This window comes from Oryzias latipes, chromosome 7 (assembly GCF_002234675.1).
Source record: "Oryzias latipes chromosome 7, ASM223467v1".
NCBI classification, from domain to species: domain Eukaryota; kingdom Metazoa; phylum Chordata; class Actinopteri; order Beloniformes; family Adrianichthyidae; genus Oryzias; species Oryzias latipes.
The window spans coordinates 20,886,795-20,906,678 of record NC_019865.2 but is presented as its reverse complement, the minus strand read 5'-3'; the positions used below and the strand labels follow the sequence as shown (position 1 = coordinate 20,906,678).

Here is a 19,884-nt window from a genome sequence, read left to right as displayed (position 1 = left end):
AGAAGACTAATAAAATAAAGCCCCTCTTATACAAAAAGTAGTGGAAATTGTATAAATGACAAAATAAGCAAGGAGTACAAATGGTAGACCACACATAACATCATGTACAGATTAAATGTGATAACTGGCAATGAAGAAAAACAGCGTAGTTCAGTTCCTAATCTTTAGGTTTAAAACTAAACCTCACAGGCAAGGGTAAAATTATGTTCCCATTTAACTTAGTGACTGTTATCTTTAAGTAGCTAGCTTATTTCTTACGTGTCTTCCTGTAGGAAGACAAGAGACCGGCCTCCCTCTGGGTCTTTGTGTGGTGATTGACAGGGACTGTTATTTGTGGACATCAGAGGAAGGGGTCAGGCCTCATGGTGGCTGTCCTCACAGCTGGAATTTGTAGGTGTTGACCAAAGACACATCTTTACTATTAGCTTTTTTTTTTTTTTTAACACAGAGACAAATGCATTTAAAATTACAGGTAGGTCTTTCTGTAATTTTGGATGGATGGTTCTGCAATATGCATTTAGTGATATGTGTTTTTTTTCCATTAGGAACATAAAAAAATACATAGAAATAAATAAAGTCACGTACAAAATTTAATTACAACAAACAAAAGCAAGTATGCAGAAAAGTATTCGATCTAACACTTATTAGGCAGCTTAATCACAAGAATAAAACCCAATAATGGCAAAGTTCAACAAAAATCCACACTTTTTTCTCTGCTGGCAATTGTCCACCCTATAGGTCAATTCTAGTGCAGGAGAAGATGCATTCTGTCACATTGAAGTTAAAATGCCAGGAGGGGACACTGTAGGGATTTACTGTCACCTGCTATCACACTAATTGAGTAACACACATATTGACTTTTTTTTGTCTTTGAAAGACGAGAGGTTTGATTTTTTTTTAAACTCGGAAACTCTGCTTTTGTAGTAACAAGAACATTTCATTAGCTTTGTATCTGCATTCTACGTCTAGTGCTGCCTGTCACATCCTGCAGGCAAATGCACAAATCACTGATAAGTGGATATATTTAGAGAAAACTAGATCTAACATAAAACTCCAAAGTCCTTAAGAACAAGCTAGGCTAAAGGATCCAAATACCTTCTTGTCCAAAACCAGACTGACTCGAAAATCCTTTCAAAACAGAACCACAAATCACAGTCAAATCTTTGGTCATACAATTTTAATTTCAACTTGATTTATCCAAACTCTTTAGACATGAGAGTGAGCAGATGGCCACAAATACATATTTAAAATGTTAACAGCTCATTATGGCTTAAAGAGGACTGTTTGATATGTTCTGTTTTAAACAAAAAAAGTTGTTGGTTATCAACCTGCTAATCAACAGCCATCCATAACATCCATAAATGAGACATAAAGGCATAAATCATAAACATCTATTAGATGAGACAGAAGGAAACAGAAGACTAAAGTAAAATCACTCACTACAAAGACATGTTTTTACTGATATGCATTATAGCTACTAAATGATTTACTTCAACGCAGCAGTGAGACTTCTATTTAAAGAACCCAGCAGTCCCCACACAGGCAGAATCTACAGACTCGCTTTAGATTTAAAAGGTGAAGAGGATCATCAGGTTATAAAGTATGGTACAAAAGAAACCAAAGTATCTCTAACACTAAATATAATAAAACTATATTGCTTTAAAATATTTCCAATTACTGAAGACGTTTATTTAAATGTGTTAAAGGTGTAGAAAACAAAAGCCAGACTCTCTCAGGAAAACTTTCCTTTGGGGAAGTTTATCCTGGAATAAGTATTCTCACGACACTACTGCTGCTGCTACACTGCGAGTAAATACTGCTACAACTTCATGATGCCTTATTCTAACAGCAAAACTGCTGCAATCATACAACTTTAGATTCAACTTAAGCATTTTATGTGATAAAGAGACCACAGCTGATCATTTCGAGTGTTTTACCAGCAAACTTAACAGGACTTTGCTTTTAAGGACCATTACATTCAAAGGATGCTTGTTACCATTTAAAAAACTTCACAGATGAGCAACAGGTAGATAAAAGCATGCATTGTGTCACTTTGGGGAAAACAAGTCTCCAGCATGTGAGCCTCTCTAACATCCCAGCAAAGCATCGTTTGTCACGAAATCGTGGCAGCTGACTGCGATCTGAACTGTGCAGCGGTAGATTTCCACGCGACGTGGGTTAGAAACCTCAGCGGCACCGAAGGATGCGACAAGTCTAAAAGCTACAATAACACGTGCAGCTTTGCTCTTGCAGCAGCCTTGGGTCACGCTGACCCAGAACTTCAGCATGAGAAATATTCAATGGTTGAAGTTAACTTGCAATTAAAGAACATGAAATAGTTGAATGTTCTGTGTGTTAAAAAGGGTAAAGTCGTGATTCGAGAGCTGGGCTGCAGCGGTGGAGTCGCAACGTTTCTTTACAACTCCTCTACAGTAAAGACACAAAAGCTCTGCATGCGCTGTCATTGGAAGAAACGCGGAACTTTAGGCATACATGGAAAAAAAAACCACAACAAGCAGCTCAACAGACAGCACAGCCACAACACAACACAAAGATTTAGCTTAACACTTCTAACCTTCTATTTTATTTTCCATTGGTAGACTCCACCTCAAAGCCAAAAAAAAAGTATACAGCCCCTTTGTCTGTCAGGAAATGCAGGTGTCATTCACTGGCATCCTGACCCACAGAGGTCCAAACAAAACTGCATTTCCCACAATGTGTGATTTTGCCCCGACAGGCTAAAACATAGTATTATGCGGAGAAAATGAAAGGAAAAAAAGGCTATATGCATATAAATATATATATATCCTTGATTTGGATGGCAATCTCCACAGAGCACTCGTCAACAGCAGAACAAAGTGAGGGGAGAGAGCGACGTGAGGCAAGAGGGAGAGGAAGAACCTTCATTCTCTTCCTCATCTAATAGCCCCCTCCTCTTCTTCTCTTGTTTCACATTGCACAGTGCCCTGGTGTCGGTTGCTGCTGCCCGAGTCTGCAGCAACCAAGAAAAATAAATAAAAAAACAGCAGGAACCGTTGCGCACACGTGCAGCCGGTAAACAGAGCCACGAATCCACGTTGTTATCCCCCCACGTTCACGAGCTGCGCTTTCCTCTCCCCTAAAGACCCCAGCTCTCTGCTCGTGTTACCGTGCTTGCTGTCATTTTTTGTCCACAGTGACCGCCCTTCTCTGCGCCTTTACTGGGGTACTTGGAGCGCGCTCGTCTCCAGAAAAACTCTGCGCGCTTGAGTTAACCAGCTTTTCCCAAACACGCCCATTCCTCCGCGCCTTTATTTTGTGCACGCGCTCCGCTGTTTGCCACGCACGGAGGCTCAGTCTGCGCCCCCCCACCCCATCTCTCTGGCGGGCTCAGGCGCTGCAATTTGGCGGCTCCCTGCGCACCGTTTGGCCGAGAGATGTGAGCTTGCGGGGACTCGGTGGGGGCAACGATCGCGCTCTGCAGCTCTAACAGCCTTTCTGTCCTGCCCATGGCTCCGTACCTGCAGCACTGCAGAGAAAAGCGCCCCTTCCCCCACTCTGCATTATGACAAATCAAGGCAGGCAGCGGTGCCATTAGCACATCATAGCACAGTTTAGTCTTCCACGGGAGGGCAAACTCAGGGAGCTGAGCTGCGCGCCGCTGCAGACTCAGGGAAAATGTTGAGGAAGCATGCCTATAAAGACAAAAGCCCGTCCGTGGTACCAAGCTGCGCGTTTGACAAGTCAGTCAAAGAAGGTGGAACTTCTATTTATGAGGTTCAATGTGCGCATAGTTGTATTCTGGTCTGTCATTCCAAAGATGTCAAATTAAAATGTGAAACTAACTGACCTATCAAGGATTTGCATGCGCGCTCTGTAGGCGCTGTCCACAACACGTGGTGCTGAAACTCTCTATCTAATAACGTTGTGTTAAAATGACCTCTTTTTGGTGCTTTTGATAAATTGTTTTAATTAATACAGCCTACAAATTGTGATATAATAGTCTGCTGCACTCAAATAGGTACCAAAATATTACTAAAAAATCCTTTCAACAGCATTCTTTTGAAAAATACAATTTATATGAAGTCCAAGTGAATAAATCTCACTGCAACTATTCTTTTTGTTAGTTTGCCACTTAATTTGTCACAAAATAAGAGAAAGTAAAATATATAATTGTATAGAAAACCAAATTTTAAGATACAGCAGGCAAGGAGTTAATATAAGTAAGGTAATAGGGTGGGTTGTGTATTCTCTGAAACAGTCACCTCCTCCTCAACTGTTTCTGTGAATGGGCCAGAGAGGCAGTAAGGTATGAATGGCAGAGGTAGCAGAGGCCACTGGTGTTGCCATGTATGGGAGCTGCCATGCAGGTCTCCATTACTCACTCCCACTCCCTGAAGGACCGTCTGCAATGCAGTTGTCCTGCGAGCCCGCGCTTCACAGTGCCCTACTTTATCCTGCCAGTGCTCAAACACTGCAGCAGCGCTTTCCCGAGCAACAGAAACGCACACAGTGACAGTATAAACACATTTCTACATGATAATCACATTCTGGAGAACATACCTACTGTTGGTTGCTTGAGTCAGAGTCATTAGCAAAGAATACATTTACCAATCTTGCAATATTGATTCATTTTCCATACAGACAGAGATCAATTCCCACTGTTATTAAGAGTAAACATGTGTACACCTTCCTCCGTAGGTTGTGAGACAGTCACTGGACTGCACAAAGGCAAACAACAAACAATCCTGCTTGCTCACACTTACTCCTACTGACAGCGATGAAGCAACAGTGAACATAACATCAATGCTTTTTGACTGTGGGAAGAAACAGGGACATGAGAAAGCCCACACATGGACAAAGGAAGAATGCAGACAACAGATCCAAAGATTCTTGTCAGCCTAAGATGAATCTTATGGTACCTACCACTACCTCACAGCTTAACCTATATTTCAACAAATATTTTTTCAATTTAGACAACAAACAAGCTCAATCTCTGGTTGAAATATTTCCTCAATGTTAATACCAGGTCATTTCTTTTTAATTAATTACTATCTTTGGAAGAATTTTCAGAGTAACAAAAAGGATTTGAAGGTAATTTTTTTGTACTTTCAGGTATGACATTACAGTGATTGCCTGAAATAATATTTTTTCAATTTCAAATGTGTTCCAGAAGCACACTAAACCTCTAATGTTGGTGTCAGGAAATCTTGAACGGTTTTAAGCCCATTTGAAACAGATAAACTCTGACATCACCCATAAGATTCCAATAGCACACAAATTTAAGCTCCAATAAAATCAGAGCAACTCTCCTCCAATCGGAAATAAATATTCTGAAGGTTTTTGACACTGGACAGTACATACATTAATTTTGGGTGAAAAATCAGACTTTAGAATCACATTCACTAGTTGTTTTTTTTGCCACCAACCCACTGATACAGTTGGTACTTCCTAGCAGTCTTTAAATCCGTTAATGAAATGTAAAGATTTGGGTAATACAAGCAGTCTTGAGGGGTTGTTGTATTATAACAGACATCATTGGTTATCTCAGCATTAACCAAGAGAAAATAGACCAGGCTTCTGTGCATTTTTTTTTTGGATGAAGAGTAACTTCAATGTTTTGTTGACTTGTTAACTAAGGCCTGCATCAAAGACATCAAGACCTGGATGACAATTAATTACCTCCTCCTAAACCCAGAAAAAACTGAGGTCCTAAAACCCTGAGAGATGCTTTGTCGGATCAGATAGTCTCCCTAGATGGTGTAAATATAGCCTCCAATTCCACAGCTAGAAACCTAGGGGTTTATTTGACCAGGATTTATCATTTAAGGCTCACATATCACAGGCTTATAAACCTGCATTTTTTCACCTGCACAATATAGCTAAGATCAGAAATATACTATCTAAAAGTGATGCTGAAAAACTCATCCATGCATTTGTTACATCTAGGCTGGATTACTGTAACTCTTTGTTAGCAGCGTGTCCTAAAAGTTGCTTAAGAAGTCCCCAGCTTGTTCAGAACACAGCAGCTAGATTGTTAGCAGGAACTACCAAAAGAGATCACATCACTCCTGTGTTGGTTTCACTTCACTGGCTCCCAATTGATTCTAGAATCAAGTTCAAAATCCTCCGGCTAACCTATAAGGTTTACATGGTACAACCCCATCCTACATTAAAGACCTCATAGTGCCTTACCACCCAAACAGAACACTTCACTCATAAAATGCAGGACTGCTTGTGGTTCCCAGAATTTGTAAAAGCACAGTTGGAGGTAGAGCCTTTAGCCATCAAGCCCGTTATATGGAATATGCTCCCAGCTTATGTTAGAGAGGCCGACAGTTTCTATATTCAAAGTTAGGCTTAAAACTTTCCTCTTTGGACTGGCTTATTGCCAGGTTAGCTAGTAATCGGCGAATATTTGGGGGAATAATTACAATTTTCATTACATCCATTATACATATTTCTCTGTAGAATGAAGATTGTTCTATAAACTAGGCCAGGGCGCCCCTTTTCCCCTGCTTAGATTAATACTATATTGTATTAATATTGATATCCTAAAAATGTATGAGTTTCAAATATTATTATTACCATCTGCTATAAGTATCAGAGTGCATGCAATTTGCTATTAATATGATTGAATTAAATTTAGTAAAAATCACAATTAGTCTTTAGGCTGCTAGAAGTTAATAGCTGGGGAAAGTATGGTGCACTGGGGTTCTGTCCTCTATTCTCATCTACTTCTTCTCTCCTTCTCTCCTCTATTCTTGATCAATTAGTTATCATTTACTTCTCCATGCCTCTGTTTGGTGCCGTGCGATTCAGGTGTTGTCCCTCTTTTCCATTCCCCTCTGGGGGAGCGGGAGTGATTCCAGAATTCCAGTTGGCTTGTCCGTGGTCCTGTTCTTGGCCGTGGACCCTGCTTCTGGCTCGTCTTGCGCCCCCAGCCATTCCCCCTCCCATGTGGATAAAGCCCATCAAATATGTAGTTGTAGATTTAGATAAGTTAATTCTTCTCAAAGAATTCTGGTACATCACATGTCCGTCCTGGGGGATCCCTCCTACATGTAGACATCCCTGAGGTTTCTTCTTTTTTTCCTGTAATCGTTTTTCCTTACAAAGAGTCAAAGGGTCTAAGGGCAGAGATGCCCAGCTTAGCCTAGTCCGTTTAGTTAATGTTTAGCCATTAGTTTAGTAATTACCTACTGAATTCTATGAGTTCATGTTCACAATTACTGGCAGGAAGCCCATTGAGATGACTATTGTTTTAATATGAGGCTATATAAATAAAATTGAATTGAATTGGTGCTACACTATAGGGGAAACATCTGTAAACAAAGAAGCTATATCTTTCTTTAAAACTACTTTTAGAGTATTTAAGGGTCTGCAATCTTTGATGCTAAAAGAGCCATTTGGTCCAGTTTCTCACTGAGAAAACCCAGTGAGAGCCACAAAGTTCCTCCCTTCAGTTTGGACAAATAAACTTTTTATTTTTGAGGCCAGTAAGGCTTTAACTTATCAAATGTAGCTTTTAAATATCTACAATAATTGAATTAAAACAGTGTTATAGCTTCCTATTTGTAAAGCGATTTTAACTTATTTTACTTTAGACAGCAGCAGTTGCAAGTTGTTTTCAAAATAAAATACACCCTGTGTCAAATAACTTACTAACCAAATATTTTTTCAAAGCATTTGCATTTTTTCTTAAAGCCAAAGAGCCACAATGGAGGGGATAAAAGAGCTGTACGTGGCTGCAGATTCCTGGTTTAGGGTGTTTGTATGAAAAGTGCTATATAAATAACTGATTTGATTTGGTTTGTGTTGTTTAACATATAGATAGTATAGGCACTTGGAAGTTATAATCTAAATAACATCAATTCCTTACAAACATGTGAGCAGCAGTTTTGCACTGAACCACAGTTTTTTGTGCATCCAAAGTTTGTAAATAAAACTACCTTAATAGGTTGCGCGTAGCAATCAAACAAATTCGATCTGTAGCTATCAAAAAAAGCAACACAAATCTACATGTAACTGCAGCCTAAATGAAAGTCTTTTTACAATTGTCATTCTGCTTCTTTAAACTGCCAGTCATACAGTATCATGTGTATAATGTTGCCATCCATAAATGTACAACACTTTAAGTCGTAGACAAATGTGGTTGTAGCATTGAAAATACACAAGAACTGCTTTTGTTTTTAGTAATCACCATGGAACTAAAGCTAAAATCACACGTCTGCTTAATGTAAAAAATAGAGGACTGGAAAAATGCTGCACGGACTAATAACTCTTTATTTTACCTCCAGCATTCAAATGGCAGCATTAGAAATATTTGTTGAAGCAGCATGGAATCGTGGCTCCATCTTGCCTTGTAACAGTTCAGGTTGTTGCTGGTGTAATGGGACGGGGGCGATATGACCAACACACATGAGGTGCTTATGTCAACCTCAGGGTTTCTGATTTCGAAAGAACTTTACTACTTTACTATCTCCTCCTGAGAACCGAGGGAAAAAAGTGTCTTACAATTTCTGTTTTTGTGTGATTTCCTATCTATTTGGGCCTAAAAGCACACCTTACAATTTAAATTTAATTTTTATTTTTTTATTTTTATTTCACTGTAGAGGACAACAGGACGATATTTCTGTGAAAATAGAACAATTTGGAAAATCCGAAAAAAAAGAGCAGATTAAATCTTTAGAGTGATATTCATCCAAAAATCATTAAATTTTATTCTAAAAGTATAAAATTCTATTTCACTCTATTGTTACTTGTTGGACCATCTGATACAGAGGAATATCAACTGGTAAATTGAGAGCTTTGCTTTTTACCTCAGCTCTCTCTTCACCACAACGTACCGGTACAGCAACCGCATAACTTCGGACGCTGCTCCGATCTGCCTGTCAATCTCACGCTCCGGTCTTCCCTCACTCATGAACAAGACCCCAAGCTATTTCAACTCCTCCACCTGGTGCAGGGACACTCTACCCACCGAGAGATGGCAAACTACCTTTCTCCGGTTGAGAACCATGGCCTCAGATTTAGCGGTGCTGACCCTTATCCCAGCCGCTTCAAACTCGGCCGCAAACCGCCCTAATGTACGCTGGAGGTCCCTGCTCGATGAAGCCAACACGACAACATCATCTGCAAAGAGCAGCGATGAAATCCTGTGGTCAGCAAACCAGACCCCTTCTGGCCCCTGGCTGCACCTAGAAATTCTGTCCATAAAAACTATGAACAGAACCAATGATAAAGAGCAGCCCTGCCGGAGCCCTACGTGCACCTGGAACAGGTCTGACTTACTGCCGGCTATGCAAACCAAGCTCTTGCTCTGGTCATGCAAAGACTGGACAGCCCTAAGTAAGGCTTCTCGGACCCCATACTCCCAGAGCACCCTCCACAGGATACCATGTGGGACGCAATCGAACGCCTTCTCCAAATCCACAAAACAAATATGGACTGGATGAGCGAACTCCCACAAACTCTCCAGCACCCTAAAGAGGGTGTAGAGCTGGTCTGCTGTTCCACGACCAGAACGGAAACCGCACTGTTGTTCCTGAATCTGAGGTTCGACTATCGGACGGACGCTTCTCTCCAGTACCCTGGCATAGACTTTCCCAGGGAGGCCGAGGAGTGTGATTACCTGGTAGTTGGGAGACAACTAGAACAAAAACAGATTTTCGAAAATGTTGTCATCAATGTACTGTGAAAAGTACGGGATTGGACTCCAGTATTCACAAACTTTGGGGTCGTCTTGATAGGCAGGGCGCCCTGCTAGCACAGGTGTAAACATGTTATGATGGTTGTTTAAAAAACAAAAAAAAATCATCAAGTCAGTTAAAAAAACAACAGTTGTTTTTTTTCCCATTTAAACATAGTACAAATACTACAATGTTCTCACATGGTCATAAAATGTAAGACATTAGCCTGAAACTAAATAAAACATACAAGTTATTCCTGGCCCACAGAACACGACGACTTTGCTGCTCCTTCTCGGACTCATCAGATTCTCCTGAATCATCATCTTCTTCATCTTCATCATCTTCATCTTTCTCAGACTGAATCTCATCCTCATCATCCGAAAGCTCCAAATCTGAATCTCCCTCGACTATCTGGTACAGAATCCTCTCAGCTTCACTTCTTTCTCCTAAAATAATGTGCAGGCATTAAATACATTAAAATGATCCCGGTGTCCACCACAGTTGACATTCATGAAATGCCTGCTGTTTTAAAACAGAAATCATGAAACTGTTTTCAGATCTAAAAATATTGTTCCTAACATGTTTATGACCAAGAATATATATAATTATAATGGTAAAAAAAAGCAATAGAAACAAAATATTTGACTTAACATTCACCTTTCCATAAAATGACGTTACTGGCATGTCATCTTGGTAGAAGAAAAACATAAAGTTCCCAGCATGCAAAGTCATCACAAGACACATCACTGGAAAGCCCATGATGTCCTCTACAGAGTAGAGTAGGATTTGGAAAGGTATCTCTTAATTCCTTAGAAATATACAGGTAAACATTATAAATGTTCTTTATAATGGACATAAATGAATGGACCGGGTCTCAGGAGGATCTGCCTTGAATGCCCAAAAGGGCTTTATACTCACAGTCCTATTCACCCAGGCACTCACACATTAACACACTGATGGCAGCTCTGCTGTCAAACCCTGGCAACAACCTACAACCACCAGGAGCAATGTGGGGTTCAGTGTCTTGCCCAAGGAAACTGCAAAATAAACCTGTGAACTTCCAATCCGAGGTTGACCATATCTTACCCATAATCTGATGACAATGCACCATAGCAAATATTAAACGATCACAAACTGGTGTCTTGAGCATGAAAATTAGTTTACTATAATCCAGAAGCTTCCACTAATCAGAGTTCAGTCTACCAGAGGACCTTTGAGACATGTTTGAAAGGTAGCAGTAGATAGTACCAAATTACATTTATTCAAGAAACTTTTAGTAAACATTGTAGAAGTAGTTGTACTGCATCACACTTTATCCTTTTACATGAGTAGATTTGCAATGAAAAAAAATCAATCTCCTGACTTTGTTGTTGCCAGAATTCTACAAAAAAGCCTTTGCCACTTAGAAATACTAGCGCTTGTACCGGTAAATGCATTTTGATTACTGGTCTGAGTGGTTCTTAATGAAAGAATCTGGTCTGAGCATTTCTGATTTATTTAGAACTAATTGGATTTTAATGATTGTAATAGACTTTTCATTTATTTAAGGTTTTTCTTTTATTTTTTTATGGAACACTTCTGCTGTGTATTCAAGTACTATGAATAAACTCAAAACAATTCTGTACATTTTTGTCTAAAAAAACAGTCATAATCAAATTATTACTCAATACTTTTCATTAGTTACCTTTTTAATTTAGCTTGAGTAATCTAATTGTACCATTATATACCAAAATGCAGTCAGTGCAGTAGTATTGAAGTAGTAGTAGTAGTAGACTTTCTGGTATTAAAGTGTAATCAACATATGACTGTGATTCACGTGTATAAATCACAGTAAGATCTAACAAAAAAAGCATGTTTTCAGAGTCACAAAGTAAACTTATCGACTCAGTTTGCAACCACAACAATTAGCAGAATCAATGCCAAACATTTGGAGTTTTTCAAAAACACAGAGAGCAGTTTAGCTCATAATCTTTTCTGGTGGTTGTGGTGAATATAGCAGTTATCAAAAACATACAGGTAGAACATGATAAACACTGTACTATTGCTAATTCAGTATCATGAAGTAACAGAAAATTTGTATTTGCACTGTGAGAGAAAGCTAGAAAGAATAATAAAATGTGGATAAAAGTATGTTAAAAGTCTCTACTTTTTGTAAGAAGCAGTGTGTTTTGAAAGTCTCTTAAATTTTTCTTAAAGATTTAGTTTCACCAGAATTAATGTCCTCAGTGACTTTTACAAAATAAATGCTCTGAATTTCATTTAAACCAAGACATTAAGTGCCTAAGAACAGTATTTTGTGAATGGAGGACACAAACCTTTTTTCTGTGTTACGCATATAAATCAGTAATTTAGCTGTGACAACCTGGGACTGTGAACATGGTAACACTGGTATAAAATGAGTTACTGAAATTAATATAGCTATCCAAAAACAAATCTCTGCAAAACATTTTTTAACAAAAGGCAAGATTAACTCAGTCAGAACCTTTAGAAGTGAAGTGTCTGAAGATGTTTCCCAAAAATATGAGTAAGTACAGAAATAAAAGGACCAGAAAGACCAAACCAGCAGCTATTAGAGGTGCCAAGGTAACAGACGGAAAACTATAGACAGGAACTGAGAATAATGAAAAGGTCAAATAAGAACAACATAAAAAAGCAAATTCACAAAACCCAACACTGCAAAAAACAAGCAAAAAAAATAAAAATAAAAATAAACAAAGAGCAGACATACCATCCAGAGAAAGCCAGTCGTGCTGAGATGACGGCAGTGATGGAAGAGCACGAGCCTTGTACTCAAACACCACCGAGTTGGATATGATCTGGTTACTGATAGCCACCTGCAGTGTCACCAGGCCGGTGTCATGAGCTAAAGAAGATAAATGTGAAAATGTGTTAATCATGTGGAAAAGTCCATAAGTCTCGGTCCTTGTCTTTCATGTGACACTGCCCTTGACTTATAAAAGAACAAGGTAAAGCTTACATTATGTAAATGGATTTAAACTACTATAACAATGCTCAAACACAAAAATATATATTCCCAGATAAATAATCTGCAGAAAAAAAATTACATATGAGCAGAACCGTTTAGATACAAATTAAATCTGATAGAGCAAACAAATAAACAAACAAAAAACAATAACTAAAAAAAGAAGGTCAAGTAATTTTTACCCTTATGAGCTTTCCCCAGTCTTACCTGGGCAGTAGCAACGCAGCACCCCTGGCTGAATGAGAGATGCTGGGACTGAGATCTGGTCAAACAAGCAGCTGTAGTTTGAGTTGGCTTCTTGCCAGGGACCAGTGATCAGCACCTTCACTCCACCCTGAAAATATGATCATTGAACAAAAACAAATCTGTGTGAACATTAGTCTGACCAAACATAAGTGACGATTACGCTGCCAGAGAGCAAAGACAAATGTGACAGGACGCTGTTAAACGTTTACTTTGACCTCTGCTGCCACCTTCAGGAGATTTAAAGTAATTTCACTTCACACAATTTGTCGATACCCTGACACTAAGTTTCGATGTTGTGCTGCCCTCTTGAGGCAAAATGAGCGTATTGTCGCTGTGTACTACACCAGTGTTTTTCAACCTTTTCTGAGCCACGGCACACTTTAACCTTAAAAAAATCCCGCGGCACACCAGCATCCCAAAAAAAAAAAAAAAGGAGAAACTCATGGTCTGTATTGATCTACAGTCCCTCCACAATCTCACATGCATTTTTGAGATAATTGTGTCAGAAAAAACTGGAAACTGCAGCTGTTTTTTTTCTAAAAAATGCGATAAAAGTTAATTTAGAAGATTTAAAAACAGATTGATGTGTGTTCGTTGTTTCAAGACGTTTAACAACAGATCTCCTTGTGCGCTGTCAATCTCACGACCCAATGCATCATGGGAGATGTAGTGCATAAAACGGCTGGAGATCAGTTTTCGGAGCTTCAGTGTTTTGTTCACTTGTTCCACGGTCTGATACCGGATTCTGTGCAAAGCTACACCGCTAAAGACGAGCTTTAGCTGCTATTTTTGTTAGAACTGAGCGACTTTACGAGATAAATCGGGACAAGGAAGTGAAGACTTTAACCACTTCTGATTGGTCAGACTGATGACATGTGATTAAGCCTTCAAGAATGATTGGTGGAGACAGTTAAAGGGACGGGACTTTTCCAAAATACAGCCGAAGGTGCAGCTGAATCGCGGTACTGTACAGTCATTCTTATCAAAATGTCTTTAATAAAATAAAATAAACGCAAAGAAAATTTATTTTACATCTTTTATATTCCTAACTCCTCAGTGTTTTATCAGGGCCTGTTTGGATGAACAGAGAGCTGAAATCCTGGAGATGGGAAATGTTTTTAGATCAGTTAATGAGGACAATTTCCCACGGCACACTTGACCATCTCCCACGGCACACTAGTGTGCCGCGGCACACTGGTTGAAAAACACTGTACTACACCATCCTTAAAGACCACCAATAAATAAGAGTAATTGAAATCATAGTATATCATTTTTGCCTTTATGTTATATTTTGAGAATTTTATTACAAAAAACATTTGGCTATATCATTTTATATTAATTACAAATCACACAAATCATCACACAATCTACAGCATATCACACAAACTACAGTATAATTGGTTTAATTTAGTTAGATGTTCAAAAATTAAAAGACCTAAAATGTAGTTTTGTTGATGTTTTTTGGGATTCAAAATAAAATATTAGTGTAAATTCTTAGGTGTAATTTTGCAAATCAACTGTTATACCTATGGCACTTTTTGATGATTGAATTGTCTTTTTTCTTTAAACTAAAAGCAACTATCTGCATTTTTAACAAATATCTCCAAAGTCGTCTGGTTTTTGTGACTGTTGGTGTAAAAGTGGTTTTTAGATTTTTTTTGTTATATTTTCAAATATAAATGTAATTAATAACAATTTGATATGCAAAACAAAATTATTTAACCTGTTTTGCAACTATTTTAATCAAATTTTTAAATCAACAACCAACTTTTGGGACATTTTGGCATCCGTCATGTTTCTTTCGTTTTAGTTTGCACATCAATTTTTCAAAACCAAACTGATGTATAAAGCACTTGGTCGTTTCAATTATTTGAAATGAATGTGTTTGCAGTTCCTTATTTAAGAAAAGCTAAGCCAAACAATACAATGGAAAATGTTGTAAGTATACAATTTGATGGTTTATTGATTGTCTTTGGCTTCATCATGGAGTAAATCAGCATCTTTTTTCTTCTTCTAGACACTCCTGTGTATTTTATAGCTGCAGGGATCAGGGAAAAGTTCACTGTATGAAACTTGAGAAGGGAAGTCACCTTGACAGAGCTTGTTCTGGGAAACAACAAAGGATGTGTTCATCAAAGTTCTTGCTAAATCATTTAATATATGTGCATTCCCTAACCAAAGGGGAATGACAAGTTTGTAAGAAAAATCATAATCACACAATTCACTCGAAAAGAACAAAATTGGGCTTAAAAATTGTTTACAGAAGTATGTTGCCATTTATGTTTTTTTCAGCGGATGACATTTGTTTTGCTGACAAAACCAAAATTGAATATATTCTATTAATGCAGAATCTTTATTTTTAGTGTAAAGAAGAACATTTTTTTTGCAGCTGTGTTTTTTCAAGCAGAGAAGGACAGATGGTTCCGGGAAATGAGGGGTTAACATGCAATTACGCTCACACAATCCCTTTTGGCTCTTACTTTGATTTAAAGGTTTCTAAAAACTGATGTTCCCTTAGGATAAAATTTATATAGCATTTATATCTTTTTTTTTTGTTGATTTGGCAACTTTACCAGAATCTGTGCATAAACAAAACTACTGTTATTCTAATGGGGGTGGTATTATATATATTCAGTTCCTTCCACTCACTTTCAAACAATTAATCAAATTGCATTTGACAAACGTCATATGTAATGGATTCAGTGTGTCATGTACTGTGTGTAGAGGTGGACACACGCCTACTTATGATTAAGAGTAAATACAATGGCATGTTTACACACACACCCTTTCCAGCAGAATATCATAGACATTTCCATAATTCCATTCAAAAAACGAAACTTTCATAGAATATAGATTCAGGGCCCACTGTTTGACCAATTTAAGAAATTTCTTTGATTAGTATTTACTTAAATTGGGGTCCCAGCTCATAAAACCCACAAAAACGGGATTTGAAAAAAATGTAAATACAAAAAAGAAATTTGACCAAATTTGCTGGGTACCAGTGTTTTAAACTGAGTTTCACCAAATAATCATCTACTACACTCAAAGCACATGTACAGGTTCCCCATTTGTCATTAAGTTTGATCAGTTTGGTCCTATTGTCTCAGTTTGATTCAATGTGGGGAAAACTTCAGACTTGAGAGCTATCCAGAAGACCATCATTGATTCCCTCTGTAGTCTCGGTAAGCCACAAAAGTTCTTAGCTAAGAAGGCTGGCTGTTCACAGAGCGCTGTGTCCAAAGCAGATCAGTGGAAAGACTAATGGAAGGGCAAAATAGGTCAAAAGAAGATGCACCAGGAAAAGAGGCGACCATGGACTTCTGTGGATTATCAAAAGGACAGGATTCAAGAAGCTGCAGACAGAGTGAATGAGGTGGAGGAAAAACTTAAAAATCCACCACATTCAGACAAATTCACAAGATGGGCTACAACTAATGATTTTGTAAGAGAACTAGACTGAGTGAGTGGGATGTCACCCATAGAAAATTCCTTACTTCTGGCTCCAGTGAAATGAAGTCAATTCGGTTGCCATTTTTCCATGGAGCCAAACAAAAGTGATTGGTCTAAGTGGATCTGAGTCAACGCTTCTATGGGAACTACTGTCACCAATCAGGAGTAAGCTTGTTTGAAGTCCACACCCTTTCTACTGAAAGCGGCTCAGGAGAATCTGTCAATCAGACCTTGAGGTGGGGGGCAGCCGGTACCACATGCTTTTATTGAGGCATCTCATTGGTCAGTTTATAACTTTAATAACGTGCGATAAATAAAAATATATATTAAAAAAATTTGGATTAGCGAGAATTATTTTTAGTTTGATTACATAAAAAAAAAATCCAATCTAATCCAAAACATGTTAAAAAGATGAATCAGAGCCAGAATGGTGATTCTAAAAAATAGAATTAGTAATAGCTGTTTATTTCTCAATAGAAGCCAATGGGTTTTGGCTTCTTGGAGGTAGTTCCTGACTTGAACACAAAGTGGGAAGGAATCACTCAGTCCAGTTCTCATATACAGTCAGTGGCTACAAACTGTTGGGTTCCTCGGGTCAAGTCTGATATGTCTATTTGTAGGTATAGATTTCTTTTGTTTGTCTTATTCAAGATTTTGTTTTGATTGCTTGAAATAAACCAATTGCAATTTATGATGTGATCAATGCATGACAGTAATATAGTCTTCCAATAATTGTTTTAATTTCAAATCAGTACTTTTTCTTTAAATGGGCCTAAGAACAAACAGTAATACTACAGATATTTTTTTCATTTATGAAGCACCAACCTAAATCCTTCAATAAGAGACATGAAGGTAAGAGAGTGCAGCTTCTTACCTCAGGATAGGACCACTCAGGGGAGTAGTCAGTGACCATGAAGAGGCGCCCCGTGGCCTGCAGCATCCCCAGAGCCCCCTGGGCAACAGCTGCAGAAACCACCTCTGCGACGTTCATGTAGGACAGCGAGCCTGCTTCCCCCGTGTTCCCTTCTGCCCCAGCCCTTCCCCCCAAAGACTGGGGACTGCAGCAGGGTTGGAGGCAGAGATCTGAGGGGCTATAGCCAGATCCTCTAGCGCCTCCATCCTCTTGGCCCTGCTGGGCGGGTCCACCTGCTGTGCTCTGATTTTCTGAGCTGTGAGACGTGACCAGCTGGTGAGCATATAGGGCCCCTGCAGTTGACATGGCAGTTCCACCACCGTCCACTGAGATGAAGTCATTAATCAGGTCAGAAAACTGGTTTCCAAATGATATGTCAAAATGGTCCAGACTGATCTCCATGCCTGTTCCTCCTGCTCCTCCATTACTGGCTGCTCCACTTAAGCTTTGGTGGGTTCCTACTGCGTTATACAGGCCTTGTACCATGTTTGTGCCTTGGAGTAGAGGCTGTAGCTGTTGTTGCTGCTGGGTGCGGTTGCTGCCATCGCTGTTGTTGTTTCCATTATGAATAGCTATTCCTTCACCTGTATTTCCTGTCCCCACCCCTCCACTGTCTGAAGCTTGTTGCAGGTAGTGCTCTGCTCCTCCTCCCTCTCCATTTCCAGCTCCACAGGTTTGAATATGATCTGCTGGCTTGAGCAGATTGTCAGCTCCACTCTCTGAGGCTCCAGCTTGACCTGAACCCACACTGCCAGGCTGCTCCAAACCAACCACCTCCTCATGCTCAGAGCCCAGTCCTGGAAAGCTGCCCTGGTACTGCAACAACTGCAGGGAGCCAGCCTGACCAGGCCCTTCTGTGGGTGAGCCTCCATTACAGTTGGTTCTGTGCTGGGCCTGATGAGCCTGATGGTGGTGATGAAGATGTCCATTGGTGCCGGTAGAGTCGGATTTCACCACCTGCAGCCCCATATAAACTCCAGAGTCGTGGGAGTTGTGCTCCATCATGTGTGTTTTCTGTCCCATGCCGGGCCTCCCTTGTTGATTCTGGTTGGGTTGAGAAGCATCCTGGAGGAAGAAGCTGGGTGAACGATTTTGGTGTTGCATGTGAGGACTGGGCAGGGCCTGACCGTAGGTCACCGTGGTAGCACCAGATGTATAGTCTTGCTTGGCATCAATGGCACTGAAATCCATCTGCTCCAAGGTAGTGCTGGGACTAAGAGCCCCGCCAGAGGGAAGCAAGGAACCTGCTGAAGTTAAACCAAGGTTGCCTTGGCCTGAGGTCCCACCAGATGACACAGAGACTCCACTTCCACAGTTTACCACTCCACCCACCTGGTAGCCACTCTCTTTGGCCAGATGCTGCTCAAAGGAAGTATCTTCTGTCTTGATGTTCTTCACGAGAGCTGAGCTGAAAGTGTACCCATTGTCCGACATGGTGGGAGAGCGCTGCAGATTTCCATTGGTATTACTGCTTCCCCCAGAAGAGGCTGAGGAGGAGTTGCCCTCTGTCTTCAGTGCACTGCCTCCATATGTCTGGCCCTGTTTGGGATTGTTTAGAAAGCAGTCCGGGTCAAAGTTCATGGTAGTCTCTGGGATCTTTATGCTTCCAGAGTCCAGACTGCTGCTTAGCACCAGTTCCTCCGATACCCCAGCTGTGGACAACATGGACAGATTATTTCCTGCTGTGGTTGTTCCGGGTTCCCCTACTCCTCCTCCACCAGGGAAGGCAAATTTGTGACGATCAGCATTCACAGACAGCACCAAGCCCTGTGAAGTGGCATCAGGACCCATCAGGTGAGGATTGGGACCCCCAGTAGGTGACATGCTGTAGACAGGGTCTCCAGGGACCTCAGACATAAACACACTTTGGGACAGGCTGGACATGACTGAGGCCACATGACTCATTCCTGTCACCACAGGGCTGTCTGCCATATCTGGATCACTGTTGAGGCCACTGCTGATGGAGACAGGGGAGTTCTGCGTGGTGTCCGGGACCTCCACCTGGTTGGTGGATGACACCTCTGTGCTGTTCTGATGCAGCAGGATAGGCTTATGGACTTTGCCATTGCGTTTCTCCCTGGCGCTGCCCCCTCCACCTCCACTCCCAGAGCTTTTGCTTCCACCATGGGCATTGTGCTCGGTCTTCCCCTCTGACACGTCATTGTTTTGGACCTCAGAGTGTGCATTGCTGTAGCCTCCAGAACGGGCGTCAACTTTTGGAGAGATGATGCGGTGTTTGGCGCTGTTACATTTGTGGTGTACACTGCTCCCAGCACCTGCATGAGAGCAAAAAAAAAACAACAAACAGAGAATTGCAGATGTTGCTGGACATGGGATAGTTAAGTGGGTAAGTCAAATGAGGAATTAATACTTATGGAAGAACAGAAAAATATTAATCAATTTTGGAATGAATTGATGAATCAATCAGCAAATTTCAGTTTGGTGGAAGGTGAAGACTTGTAATATCTTAATTGTTAGGCCAAAGGGATGAAATGAGGGATAATTCCTTTAACATAGTAAGGGACAAATAGGAATTATGAAAACTGTCAAGCATAGTGATGACTCCAAAAAACTCTCAGAGAATTTTTGTTTCAACGATTTAAACACAGAAAGGGGAACCA

General features: G+C 40.0%; 1 protein-coding gene across 7 annotated transcripts in view; it reads right to left on the bottom strand.

Annotated features, from left to right (window-relative positions):
• Positions 1-19,884, bottom strand: part of LOC101168211 (calmodulin-binding transcription activator 1-like) — a 325,673-nt gene that overhangs the window by 16,420 nt on the left and 289,369 nt on the right. For all 7 annotated transcript variants that reach the window (XM_023956778.1, XM_023956774.1, XM_023956775.1 and 4 more), the window contains 3 exons: positions 17,225-19,539; positions 12,862-12,988; positions 12,400-12,534 (listed from right to left, as the gene is read on the bottom strand). In XM_023956778.1, coding sequence (XP_023812546.1) covers positions 12,400-12,534; positions 12,862-12,988; positions 17,225-19,539 — 2,577 coding nt within the window. The remainder of the gene's footprint in view (positions 1-12,399; positions 12,535-12,861; positions 12,989-17,224; positions 19,540-19,884) is intronic.